Source organism: Cetorhinus maximus, chromosome 26, assembly GCF_964194155.1.
Source record: "Cetorhinus maximus chromosome 26, sCetMax3.hap1.1, whole genome shotgun sequence".
In the NCBI taxonomy this organism is placed as follows: domain Eukaryota; kingdom Metazoa; phylum Chordata; class Chondrichthyes; order Lamniformes; family Cetorhinidae; genus Cetorhinus; species Cetorhinus maximus.
Genome location: NC_135904.1, coordinates 8,254,686 through 8,269,007, shown reverse-complemented (window position 1 = coordinate 8,269,007; position 14,322 = coordinate 8,254,686). Strand labels below are relative to the sequence as shown.

General features: G+C 43.4%; 1 protein-coding gene across 1 annotated transcript in view; it reads right to left on the bottom strand.

Moving 5' to 3' along the window:
• Nucleotides 1–9,678: 9,678 nt before the first annotated feature.
• Nucleotides 9,679–14,322, bottom strand: part of anp32a (acidic (leucine-rich) nuclear phosphoprotein 32 family, member A) — a 35,988-nt gene continuing 31,344 nt past the window's right edge. Inside the window, exons 6-7 of the mRNA XM_078530059.1 lie at nt 11,898–11,964; nt 9,679–10,839 (exon numbers count right to left, since the gene is read on the bottom strand). Of these exons, the coding sequence (XP_078386185.1) occupies nt 10,781–10,839; nt 11,898–11,964 (126 nt within the window). The 3' untranslated portion in view covers nt 9,679–10,780. The remainder of the gene's footprint in view (nt 10,840–11,897; nt 11,965–14,322) is intronic.

Sequence of the window (14,322 nt, the reverse complement as noted above, 5' to 3'; positions counted from 1 at the left end):
GTATGGCCTCTGTTTCTAATTATAAGATGTACACTGAGCCACAACAAATAAGCGATTGAAATATATGTGGGACGTCTTACTGTGAGGAGAGGTTGAAAAAAATTAGGGTTGTTCTCTTTGGACTACAGAAGGTTAAGAGGTGACCTAATAGAGATTTAAGATGAGGTTTTGATAGAGTCGATGGAGAAAAACTATTTTTTCTGGCAAGTGAGTTAATAACCAGAGGCCATAACTTTTTTTAAATTCGTTCATGGAATGTGGACGTCACTGGCTAGTTCAGCATTTATTGCTCTTCCCTAATTGCCCTTGGCCTGAGCTGCCTCCTTGAATCGCTGCAGTCCATGTGGTGTAGGTGCACCTACAGTGCTGTTAGGGAGGGAGTCCCAGGATTTTGACCCAGCGACAGTGAAGAAATGGCGAAATAGTTCCAAGTCAGGATGGTGAGTGGTAGCTGATCTAGAGAGAGGGTAAAGAGAAAATTTTCCACTCAGAACTGTTGGGATCTGGAATGCTCTACCTGAGAGGACAGCAGAAGCCCGTTCCCATAAATATAAAGGAGTTGGACAAGTTCTCGAGGATGAGGAACTTACAGGGTTACGGACAAAAAACAGAAAGTGTGGGATTAAATACGACCACTGTTTTAAAGAGCTAACACAAACACGATGGTTTTAAGGGTGGGGTCAACTTCTAACACAATATTTGCTAAACTACTGCTAAAAATCTCAGAAACTCAATTTGTACCGAATGTAATTTGTGCATAAAATTCCACAATCTTTCATATGTCGTGCCTATTTTGGGTGGGAGAAAAAAACGGTGCAACTAAGCAGAAGCTTTACCCCACATTAAATAATACTGAAACTCCCAGAGCAAGATTAACATGGAGATCCATGGTCACCAATGCTTTCTTAGGGCATGGTACCTGTAGAGAGAGAAGCTTCCATTCGAACACTACCTACTGACACAATGAAATACAATAGGCAAACATGGACATTTTAACATGAAAGTCTCCATACGAAATGTTTATATAGCAGTTTACAATCAAACACATAAATAGCTTATCTCCTGTAACTCATAAAATCAGAAGATATTGTCACTTTCTAACCTATCTCTGATGCCTTTGTGTTGCTCATATCTGCTACTTTCATCTCCTGAACTATTCCTGCTTGTTTTCTTAGCAGGTGAGATGTGCCATGACAGGAAATTAAGCCAACAATGGTCCCAGGTTACATTTGGAATGTAGGAGAAATGTGATTCTCAGAGGCTTCACACCCAATACATACATTACTGCTTCCTCCCACACCCTTAAACCTATCACACCCCCTTGCCTCACTACCTCCTGAACTACTCACTAGAGCACTTTATCCTTCCCCTTTGCTCCAGCATCAGTCATCTCAACTTTAACCCTCCCTCACTTGCGGCCTCAAGGGGAGAAACCATCACTTTTAACCAATTCCTATTCCACTCTCCTACCTTGTTTCCCTCAGGAGCTTTCCTGCATTCAGAATGGGACCTTTATTTAATCAAATTATAATGACAGAAACGCCTTTCTTTTTCTCTCTTCCTGCCCCCCTCCCACCTCATTAGCAATTAGAATCCCCCTCTCACCAGCATATTCAATTAGAATTAACCTTTTCTGTCAACAATACACAAGTGATATTGATTGACTTCCAAATCCAACTTGCATTTCTTTTAGGAATTTAAGGAACATTAATCAGAGAAAGATGCACTTTCTCTCCATTTAATAATTTTAATAAAGTTTAGAAAACAGGACAGAAGCTACAAATGTGTGATTTCACAAGGGCAATTCCTCCATCCTAATTTCAAGGTAAATTTTACCTCAGGAAAAGCTTTGGAAATTTGTCTTCTGGTTTTCAAAATTGTCTGAAAATGACTAGGAGCTGAAGAAGAGTTTCCTGTTTGTTGGGCAGGCTGAGGACCTCAAGTAAAAATGTTAATAAAGGCATTAAAAGATACAAAAGACAATTCAATAGACACATTAGCTGTGAAAAGTGCTATGTAAATGCAGGTCTTTGTTACAGATCCCAGACTTTTTTGTGCTATTCATGAATTCTCCAGGGGAGCTGTTCAGCTTGTAGAGAATTCATGCATTTTACATTAGTTTTGGGGCTCTTCTATTTTACTAGACAATGCTGCTAGATGATCTACTTAATCTGACACCAAATCCACTCAGGTACAATTGTGAAAAGACATGTTTACAACATGTGAAGTGCCAAAATGATAAGTGATAGATAACAGGAGTAAATTACAATCAATTATATAGGTCTTCCAATGTCAATGTTACTTCAGTACAAGCCATACAACTCAAAATGAGCTTTGTACTCTTTAGCTGCACTGGAACCTTGTGTGAGTTCTTGGGAGGTACTTACAGTTCATAAGAATTGAATTTTGCCCTCTGCTTCTCCCAACTCTGCCACGACTGTGGGAGGGTGAAAGGGATAGGTGAGTGCTTAGGTTGGAAATTATAAGCTATGTTGTCTCCCCAGAATTACCACTTATATCGTCACTCACCGACTCACTCTCCTCCCAGATTCACTAAAACTCTCAACTCAGTCTTATCTCTTTACCCTTAAAACTAGATAAAAAGTATGTATAAAATCAAACTCTACCAAGCCATTATCCTTGCCACTCTGCTTTATGGTGCAGAGTCTTGGGTCTGCTGTAGGCACCAAAGACACCCGAAGCCCATTGTGGGAATACAATGACAGACAAGGTCACAAATAACGAGGTCCTTCATTGTGCTGGGCTCAACAGCATGGAGACCCACCCTCCAGAAAACTCAACTTAGACGGGCAGGCCATGTCTCCCATATGGATGACTACAGAATCCCCAAGCACATCTTCTATGGTAATAAAAGCAAAGAACTGCGGATGCTGGAAATCCGAAATAAAAACAAAAATACCTGGAAAAACTCAGCAGGTCTGACAGCATCGGTGGAGAAGAGCACAGTTGACGTTTTGAGTCCTCATGACCCTTCAACAGAACTAAGTAAAAATAGGAAAGGGGTGAAATATAAGCTGGTTTAAGGGGGGGAGGGGGTGGGTGGTTGGGAAAAGAAGAACTGGATAGAGGGCCAGTGATAGGTGGAGACAACCAAAAGATGTCACAGACAAAAGGACAAAGAGGTGTTGAAGGTGGTGATATTATCTAAAGGAATGTGTTAATTAAGGGTAGAAAGCAGGACAAACAAGGTACAGATAGCCCTAGTGGGGGTGGGGTGGGGTGAAGGAATACTAAAAAGGCTAAAAGGTAGAGATAAAACAATGGGTGGAAATACATTTAAAAATAATGGAAATAGGTGGGAAAAGAAAAATCTATATAAATTATTGGAAAAAACAAAAAGGAGGGGGAAGAAACGGAAAGGGGATGGGGATGGAGGAGGGAGTTCAAGATCTAGAATTGTTGAACTCAATATTCAGTCTGGAAGGCTGTAAAGTGCCTAGTCAGAAGATGAGGTGCTGTTCCTCCAGTTTGCGTTGAGCTTCACTGGAACAATGCAGCAAGCCAAGGACGGACATGTGGGCATGAGAGCAGGGTGGAGTGTTGAAATGACAAGCGACAGGGAGGTCTGGGTAATGCTTGTGGACAGACCGAAGGTGTTCTGCAAAGCGGTCACCCAGTCTGCGTTTGGTCTCTCCAATGTAGAGGAAACCGCATTGGGAGCAATGAATGCAGTAGACTAAGTTGAGGGAAGTGCAAGTGAAATGCTGCTTCACTTGAAAGGAATGTTTGGGCTCTTGGACGGTGAGGAGAGGGGAAGTGAAGGGGCAGGTGTTGCATCTTCTGCGGTTGCATGGGGAGGTGCCGTGGGAGGGGGTTGAGGAGTAGGGGGTGATGGAGGAGTGGACCAGGGTGTCCAGGAGGGAACAATCCCTACGGAATGCCGCCGGGGGGGTGAAGGGAAGATGTGTTTGGTGGTGGCATCATGCTGGAGTTGGCGGAAATGGCGGAGGATGATCCTTTGAATGCGGAGGCTGGTGGGGTGATAAGTGAGGACAAGGGGGACCCTATCATGTTTCTGGGAGGGAGGAGAAGGTGTGAGGGCGGATGCGCGGGAGATGGGCCGGACACAGTTGAGGGCCCTGTCAACGACCGTGGGTGGAAAACCTCGGTTAAGGAAGGACATGTCAGAGGAACTGTTTTTGAAAGTGGCATCATCAGAACAGATGCTACGGAGGTGAAGGAACTGAGAGAATGGGATGGAGTCCTTACAGGAAGCGGGGTGTGAGGAGCTGTAGTCAAGGTAGCTGTGGGAGTCAGTAGGCTTGTAATGGATATTGTGATGGATAGTCTATCACCAGAAATTGAGACAGAGAGGTCAAGGAAGGGAAGGGAAGTGTCAGAGATGAACCATGTGAAAATAATGGAGGGGTGGAAATTGGAAGCAAAATTAATAAATTTTTCCAGGTCCCAACGAGAGCATGAAGCAGCACCGAAGTAATCATCGATGTACCGGAGAAAGAGTTGTGGGGAACTCTCAGGGTAAACAATATCGAGGTGGTCTGTACAAATGACAGGACATCCTAAAAAAGAACCTTACAAACTTTTGCATTGCACACCACCTTTTTTGGGGAAAACACAGCAGCCAACTGGCCCTCATGGAGGCAAGCGCTGAAATTCAGTTCAGCATGTTTTGAGGATCATCTGTTGCCAAACTCACAATGTGCAACATGCCTAGAGGAAGGCCAGAGCTGGCGCGGCTGCAGAAACTCCCTCTAGCACCAACATGAACTGCCAGCTCTGTGGGCGTCAATGCCGAGCTCACATCGGACTCTTCAGTCACAAGAGAACTCGCAGAAGACGATGAAATCATTTACAGCTTGGGCATTCTCGAATGAGGAATCTACCAACGACCCAGTCATCTCTGACACACTCAGTCTCTTACTCTTCCTGAATCCCACTGTCGCTCAATTCTCTCTTCAGTGGCTATAATAAAAACTTTCATTTATATGGTGCCTTTAATTAAAGATCTAAAGGTGCTTTATAGGAGCAATATAAAATTAGACATCAAGCCACATAAGGTGATATTCAGGGGGAAAGCCAAAAGTTTGATCAAAGAGGTTTTAAAGGAGCATCTTAAAAGGAAGAGAGAGATAGAGGTGAAGGGGTTTTGGTAGGGAATTTGAGCTGAGGGCTCCCTAATACTCTCATATTTATTCACTTAGTCATTCTCTTACACACCCTCACTTACTCTAATTCACTTCTCTTACCCAAGGGGAGAAGGAATTGAACCATGAAGCTATGATGAGAAGATTGTACCCCTTATCATTTTCTCTCCCTCCCTCTTGTTCTGAGAAACCAGAGACGTACCCTTACTCCTGCTGGAAACAGTATCGGCAGCCCTAAAGTCAGTTTATCGCAGGGCTCAGCAGAGCATTGTAAGATCATCCAGGACTCAAAGACTGGGACTACTGCCCAAGAGAGACTCACTCTAACTTCTGGAAACACTCCACAGGTCTGGCAGCATCTGTGGAGAGAGAAACAGATGACCTTTCATTGCAACACTTTTAAGGTTAACTGTTTCTCTCCCTACGGATGCTGCCAGGCCTGTGAAGTATTTCCAGAAGTTTGTTTTTATTTCAGATTTCCAGCATCTGCAGTATTTTGCTTCTGTCTAACCGCCTGTGATTCATTTTCCTTTACCTGAAACAAATGTGAGTTTTAAGAAAAAAAAAACGATGTTAAGACAAGCTATCCGTTTAATCTAACAAACTAGCAGAAAATTAAACAAACTTAATTGTGCTCAACAGCGAATCTCAAATTTTCACGTCCTTTTACTGGGTCTGATCAGGATCCGGCCTCTCAGAATTACGCAACCCTTATGTCACCCCTGGGAATCACAGTGACGCCCCACACGCTTGTACAAATCCTGCAAAATACCGGAATCCAATCTAAAGATGGTGCTCAGAATAATACACTAGAGGAAGCCTTTTCCCCCATTGCATCTTATACAGAAACTGAATCCAATTGACCTCTTGTTTAAACAGGGGGTGAATGGGCACAGCAGGGTCTGGGGGTATTGAGGCAACCCAAAGCTGAAAGTGGAATTTTGATGTTGGGGAGACATGTAGAGATTTAGAGGAATTTGGGATTGTTACGATCCCCGCAGAGACTGATGCCTTCCTAAGATTTATTTGAATTTCCAGTGACTGACTGGGTCACACAAGATTTCAAGTTTTAAGACTTTTACTGCAACAAACTGAAAGCAACAGTGACCAGGCACTACTTCAGCAAGCAACTTATACTTCAACTACAGGAAAATTTCCCCATTGAACTTATAAATTGTCTGAAAATCCCCCTCCATGGTTATAGTCTGTTCCTGAAGTGGATACTTAATTCTCCAGAAACCAGTCCAAAGCTATTCTCTGCTCCCGGTACCTTGGCTTCCTTTTCCAGCTGGTTAACTTCTAATCCCCAAGCTTACTTTCACAGTGAGGGTTACCCTGGAGATTCTTCCCTCTAGACAAAGCTACGCAAATCTTCCAGCTTGGTTTAAATCCTCACAAACTTGGTCTCTTCAATCCGAGCACAAGCTCTCACTCTCATTCAGCAGAGTGAACAACACTCCGGTTGCCTCTATCTCTCTCTCAGATTCTTGCACTCACCTCTTGAGATTTAGGGGTATTTTAAGAAAACCATTTAAGCCAATGCTACAATGGTTTTCTATGGCCTGTTCCCCATGGCAACAATGAGCCTTTTAAAAAATTCTGTCATGGGATGTGGGTGTCACTGGCAAGGCCAGCATTTGTTGCCCATCTCTAATTGCCCTTGACCAGAGTAGCTTGCTTAACCATTAGAGGGCCATTAAGAATCAACCACATTTCTCAGGGTCTAGAATCATAAGTAGGCCAGGCCAGGTAAGATTTTCTTCCCTAAATGGCACGGGTTTATACAACAATCGCGATAATGATGTGATGTTATGGTCACTTGCTTTATATTCCAGATTAACGGGATTTGAATTCTACGAGCAGCTGGGGTGGGATTTGAACCCATGTCCCCAGAGCATGAGCCTTGGGTCTCTAGATTACCTGTCCTGTGACGTTACCACTACACACCCATATCCCCCTAAATTCAGATAGAATTGATGCACCTCCTTCCCAGTACAACAATCTGGGGCCCCCTTTAACAACCAAGCCATCCAAGTTTGTTGCTGGGCAGAATTCAGAACAGGCCACATGATCCCCTTCATTTCTCCATTTTACCCTAAATTAGAGATAGATCCAAAACAAAACAATCATATAAACATCACATTTGTAACAGGATATAATTGCAGAGTACAAAGTAATTCAGGCAAGACGTTTTGCTGAGTTTGAACAGAAACCTTAGGACTTCCACTCTTAAGTTAGAGGGTCAACGAGGAATTTATAGAACGGGGGTTGGTGGTGCGAGAGCCGAGCAAGACTTTAGAACAGGGGACGACACTAATAATGGAACTTCTGGGCAAGGTTAGAGTTTGTGTTGGAAGGATGGTACAGAGGTAAAGCAGTGCACTAGTCTCCGATTCTGTCCCAAAGGAATGTGTCTCATGTCAGTGAATCACCATCAGGAAAATTGCAGGCATGAAGTCCTACAACAGCACAGCAAGACAGGATGATGCTCCCAACTGAATCCCTTACAATCATGTCATTGCATTGGTCTAAAGCACACGGAAGCGAGAACACACAGGTCCAATCCTCCACTCGATTCCAAATCTGAGTAAGGGCAGGTACTAAGATATTGGGCACAGAATCGGTGCTGAAAGGGAAAGTGAGTTTGGATTCCTCCAATGCTGCACAAAATAATGATTCTACTCATGTTCACCATTCAAGAACCCATGTTGGAGATGTACATGCATTAATAGGAACAGGACTCTCCTGCCAAATCCTCAATTGCTTAACCCACCATAGAATAGTCCGGCACAGGAGGCCATTACACCCATTGAGTTTGCACCAGCTCTTTTGAAGGACAATCCAGTTGGACCGACCCACCTGCTCTTTGCCCATGTCTGCAATTTTTTTTCTCCCTCTTTGTCTTAAGCTCATACATGGACATTGGTTACTGAGGCAAACTACTGGCATTTACAGAACCATAGCAATGTGCCAATGACAAGAGGGCACACATCCAAAAGTAATTTGCCAAGGAAACAAAGCGACGAGGACTGTTTTTTCCCCCCACGCAGTAGGTGGTTTGGGTCTTGAATGCACTGCCTGAGTGTGGGGTGTGAGCAGGTTCAGTCGAGACATTCAAAAGGAAATTAAGACTGTTATTTGAAAAGGAAAGACGTGCAGGGTTATGGGGAGAAGGTGGGAGAATGACACTGCATAAACTGCTTATTTGGAGAGCTGGTGCAGACAATAGGCCAAATGGCCTCCTCCTGCGCTGTAACAATTCTGGCATTCTTTGACTACAGAAGGGGCCAAACTGACTGTCACACTCAAGGATCTGATTGCTCATTACCAGGGACAGGGAACCTAACACTTCAATTTGTTATTGAAACGGAAGATTCAGGCTGTGTGCCCCTCAACGAATGGCTCAGTTTCAAACATATATGTTTGTTTTATCCATCACTGCCGTTTAAGACACATTGGTCCATTCCTCCAGCCAACAAAACTACATGCATCACAATCTATCCATTCCCCACCCTCATAAATATCATGAAATCTGTTGGGCAGAGGTGAATAACTGAACATACAGAATTTAAAAACAAAGATAATATAGTTAGGAGCAGTGTACAAACCCAATGCAAAGAAACTGATGCAAATCTAGTTATTAACAATGTGCATTTTAACTTCATATATACATTCTTCAATATATTGTCAAAGCTGCTTTTATATTGTGGGTAGGGTCACCGTGTCCCAGTTCACAGAATTCCTAAAACCACCTAACCGGCCCAAGAGAAGCCTTTTTAAAAAAAAAGAATTTGTGGGCATCGCTGGCTAGGCCAGCATTTTTGCCATCCCTAATTGCCCCTTGAAGATGGCGGCGAGCTGCCTTCTTGAACCGTTGCAGGCCATGCAAGCCTTAGCCCCTCAAACGAGACTGCCAACTTAATTTCCGGATCTCAACTTCCTCAATGAAATCATCAGTTTCAATCACCTAGAAGTAGGCATCCATTCCATTTGCAAAGTCAGTGCCTGAAACAGAGCAATAATGTCTAAATCTAGAATTGCTGCTCCCATTACTATCCCTTGCACTTTTGATGTTCAATTACAAAGGCTTGTACGATCATGAGTAATTATGTTGCACGAGTATTGAGCACCTTTATGTCGGAAGATCAAGCGTTGGAGGAGGTGGGGGAATTGGGTGCCCCAGATGGAATTGAAGACTGATAGCTGTAGGGCTTCTGAACGAAGAGTTTGGGACTCAAATCTAGCTGACGTTCACAGTAACGGCCCCATATCTGGTAACTTGGCTCAGGCTGCAGTGCCCCAATGTTGGTAAAGGTCACTGGTGCAGTATCATTGAAGCATATAACCAAGGAGGACACTATTTGACCCACTGTGCACACCCATGTTGACTCTTTCCATTAGTCAAAGCCCCCCCTCCCCCCATCTCTTTCTGCATTCCAAGCATTTGTCCAATTCCCTTTTGGAAGCTACCACTGAATCTGCTTTCACCATCCTTTTCAGACAATGCATTCCAGATTGTTAACTCTGTTAAGAAGTCACAAAAATTGTATATAAAAAAAAGGATTTATTGAAACTGTTGAATGACAAAAAAACAGACACAAAACTAAAGGTTTGGCTTTGCTGAGAAAAAACTGCGGTGATCTTTTGTACAGATGAAATATCGACTAGGAATACAGTCACCCCGGATATGAAAGTAAAACTCTGTACATTCACTAGGCATTTTTTTTTCCCACCCCAAGTCAATTTTACTGACTTCACCAAGATAAGAAAATACAATTCTGCATTAGTATGATGCCCTCGAATGTATGAAAACATGCCCATTCAACACTACACGCTATGTCTATTCTTCTGCATAATGAGGCTTGTAAAAAAATTCATCAAAGTGTACAGCACAAGGGGGAAATAAATGCAGGTATTTCTTCCCCTCCATGGTATTCAGATTATATTTTACAGACCAAAAAGTAGTACACGGGTGCCGGGAAACAGAGTTGAAACTTAAATTTTTTTTATTACAACTGTGTTTTATTACACTATCAATCATCGATTAGGACTATTACTCAAATGGGTGCCATTTTCAGAATTTGGGCTATGAATGGGGGCCGGGGGAGGGAAATGGTGGAAAAGAACAAGTGAGTTTTGGTCACTATTTACAGAAAACTTTACTCACACCTACGAAAGCCGGGAATGGGGGCCGGTGGGGGGTGGGAAATGGGGCAGGGTGTGAGAAGGGGAATTAAAAAAAAATCAGCTTCAGTTTCCAAAACTGGCAGCCATTTTCTGCACAATACAAGCACACCCTCTTTTTTGTTTTCTTTAGAATATGCTATTTGGTATATGTTGCTGTGGAAATGATTTGGGTTGGGTTTATCATCGCTGCTCCAGCCACCCACCCACCATTTTTTTTCTTTTTAAAAAGGAGATGATGTTACACAGTTTTGGGCCTCACCCACATTTGTAACTCATCCAAATTCACAACAGCTAAAAAAAAAAACCCAACAAAATTGAACATCCCAGAGCAGCAGTAACGGGAGATTTCTTCCAACTCATCGTTCCCATAGCAACATGGGGGGGGGGGGGGTGGGGGTGCGGAATTTGGGGCAGGGGGAGAGAAAACAGGTAAAAACAATCACAGTAGGTTAACATCTGAAACTTATTTAATCATCTTCCTCGCCTTCATCTTCAGGCTCTCGTTTCCTCTTCTGTCCTTTGACTCCTATTTTGAAAGGGGGGGGGGGGGGAGGTGGGGAAGAGAAAACAAGACGACATTATGCCAGAGCCAAGAACAAAGTCCAAAGTTTACTGGACACGCCATACAACCGATCTCCATGTTTTTTTTTTAAAAAGTTCATTTACGGATGTGGGCGTCACTGGCTAAGCCAGCATTTATTGCCCATCCCTAATGACCCTTGAAGGTGGTGGTGAGCTGCCTTCTTGAACCGCAGCAGTCCATATGGTGTAGGTACACCCACAGTGCAGTTAGGGAAACAGTTCCAGGATTTTAACCCTATGACAGTGAAGGAAGGGCGATATATTTCCAAGTCAGGATGGTGAATAGCTTGGAGGGGAACTTCCAGGTGATGGTGTTCCCATGCATCTGCTGCCTTTGCCCTTCTAGATAGTAGTGGTTGTGGGTTTGGAAGAGGCTGTCTAAGGAGCCGTGGTAAGTTTCTGTAGTGCATCTTGTAGATGGTACACACTGCTGCCACTGTGCGTCGGTGGTGGAGACAGCAAATGTTTATGGAAGGGGTGCCAATCAAGTGGGCTGCTTTGTCTTGGATGGTGTCAAGCTTCTCGAGTGTTTTGGGAGCTGCACTCATCCAGGCAGCAAATATCACCTCCTCCAACCTCCACATTTAACTAGCCTGGAGATAAATGGATCTAGGGCATTAGATGTGTCCCAGAGAAGGCATTAGATATGTCCCAGAGAAAGAATTATGGTTGAAAAAAAAAGTATACCCGAGACCTCTGGTTTGAGGGTCTGATGAAACCATGAAATATGATCCAGTTACGAAGCCAGATTCTCAAGTAATAAATACTTCAAAACTAGCAGCTCAGGTTATACCCCATGAAATCCTACCATGAATGAGGCAATTCCGATTTTAGTAAATCCACTTCAGGAGCACAAGGCAGGATTCGGTTGGTGTATTAAAAACATATATGTCCAACATTAGAATATACTGACGAGGAAACTCCGATCTCAAAGCCTCATCAGCCTAGCAACGCCCAACCACAACCATCAAAAGGCACAAATCAGGAGCCCCTGATACTCACCTGATTGTTCATCCTCCTCCTCCTCTTCCTCTAGTTCACCATCATTGAAATCCTCTTCCTCATCCTCCTATAATATCAGGACAGCCCTCTGTTACTGAGTAGTAACAACGTACCATAAACACACTGCTCAACATGACCCGAAATTGGCACCATTCTCACCGGTTGCAAGGCTTTATGATCAAGCCCCATTCCTGGGCTTAAGCACGCAACAAGTTGCATTTACATAGTGCCTTTAACACAGCAAAGCATACCCAGGCACTTCACAGGAGCATTATCAAACAAAACATGAGACTGAGCCACATAACGTGATATACAAACAGATGATTAGAAGGCAGGTTTTAAGGAGTGTCTTATACAGCACGAGGTAGAGGGGTTTAAGGAGGGAATTCCAGAGCTTAGGGCTGGCCTCTAAACGGTGAGCTAGGCTGAAGGGAAATGTTGCATTTCCAGAGGTGCAATCCTTTGGGCGAGATTTAATTTGAGGCATACGGCTCCACATTCCAGTAGTTCAGGTGAGTATAAAGGATTCTAGGGCAAACAGCTAGTTCTCCCAGAGTGAAGAGGATTTTTCCTTGCTGTGCACAAAATGGCTACTGTTTGTCCCAGGGCAGCGAGTGCAATTCAATATCCCTGAAACATTGAAATATTTGAGGGACTTGAGAGGACACTACAAATGCATATCTTTTCCTAGGGAACTAATTTTTCAGGCCATCATTCCTTTGCCACAGCTTTCAAACCAAACAAGCACCATATTTACATACCACAAAGAACAATTTCCACCCTCTCACGAGATTCCAGTCTGTACCAAATGAGTCTGGAATCACTTCATCCAGTACAGCATCACAGTAAACAAACAGCTTATGAAACGCTAAGCCTTTATTACCAACCAATATCTTTCACTACACACAACTTTACAATTATCACTGAAATGCAATGCAAAGCGAACCTGGACTCAACCCATTCTTGAGAATTTCTCATGTTTCTCTAGAAATGGTTAAAAAAAAAAAAAAAATCCAATGCTGTAATATTAATGGAAACAGTTCAGTTAAGATTGTAATCAAATGAATGTGCTTTGCCAGTCAGAATAGTCATGCTCCACCTTTCGCGGAGGACCCCAGCCGTTGCTCCTCCTAATCTGGCCTCTTGCACATTCCACAACTTTAACAGCTCCATTAATGGTGGCCGAATCTTCAACTGCCAGAACTCTGGAATTCCCTGCCTAAACCTCTCTGCCTCTCACTCTCCTCCTGCAAGACACTTCTTAAACACTGCCTCTTCACCAAACTTTTGGTCACCTGCCCTATTATCGCCTTATGTGGCTTGGTTTCAAATTCTGTTTGATTATACTCTTGTGAAGTGCCTTGGGGCATTTATTTAAAAAAGGTGCTACGTCAACGCAAGCTGTTGTTGAGTTAATTTTTACATTGGATGTTCAGGACCAGTGGATAGAAGCCCGCTCCCTACTAGTGCAAGTTACAGGTTGGTCTCAAAAGGTGAAAGGCCAGTGTCTTGTGGACTGAACCACTTAGCTCCCCTCCTGTGTGCGCTTTTAAATATACAAACAAAAAACTAAAAGCACGTATTGTTCATCCTCTGCAAAGCACACTCCCTCTGTACCACCTCTCCAAGATTCAGATTATCAGAATATCTAGAGATGATTTTTGGTTGCCAATCTGATAAAGACATGTCCATTTAAACTACACTGACCACTGTCCCCAAAAATCTGTTTGGCCAAGTTAGATTACAGGACATACACATATAATTATTTGGGGATTTTTCCATACTTTCAGAAGTGGGGTGGGGGGGCAGTGTTCAGCAAGTAAATGCACTCAGGTAGCACCTTTAACCTAGTTAAACTCTCCCAAGTTACTTCAGAGGATTTGGGAAAAGTAGTGAGATTGTAGGGGGCTGGGGGGGGGGGGGGGGGGGGAAAGAAAGAAAGAAAAGAAAGGAGGAAGAAAACCAGAATTTAGGAGAGAGGACATCTTATGGGGTCGGGGAGGGCGGGGAGAGAAAAAAAGAGAAGCCTCTGAAGGGGAGGAAGTTACATTCTATGATGAAAGGAGTTTCAGTGTGAGTTGGCATAACAGCTGCTGAAGATTGAGATGCCTATGGAGTGGTGAGAGCACACAATAGTTGAAACCTCCTGGTTTGGTGCGCACATTTTAAAAAATGAAACTCATTGTGACTGAATTTGTACAATTTCAGAACATTAGAGCTGAAAGTCAGTTAGCTTCCAAGACAGGGTTGCGGCTTTCCTGGACTAATAGTTTTCTAGTGGTTCAGTTTTTTGACTTGTGAAGCACCTTCGGGCATTTTACTATGTTAAAAAGGTGCCATATAAATGCAAGTTGTTGAGTTTACTTTACACAGGACGCTCAGAACCAGTGGTCAGGAGCCTTCCCCACCCTAGCAATTAGGTCGG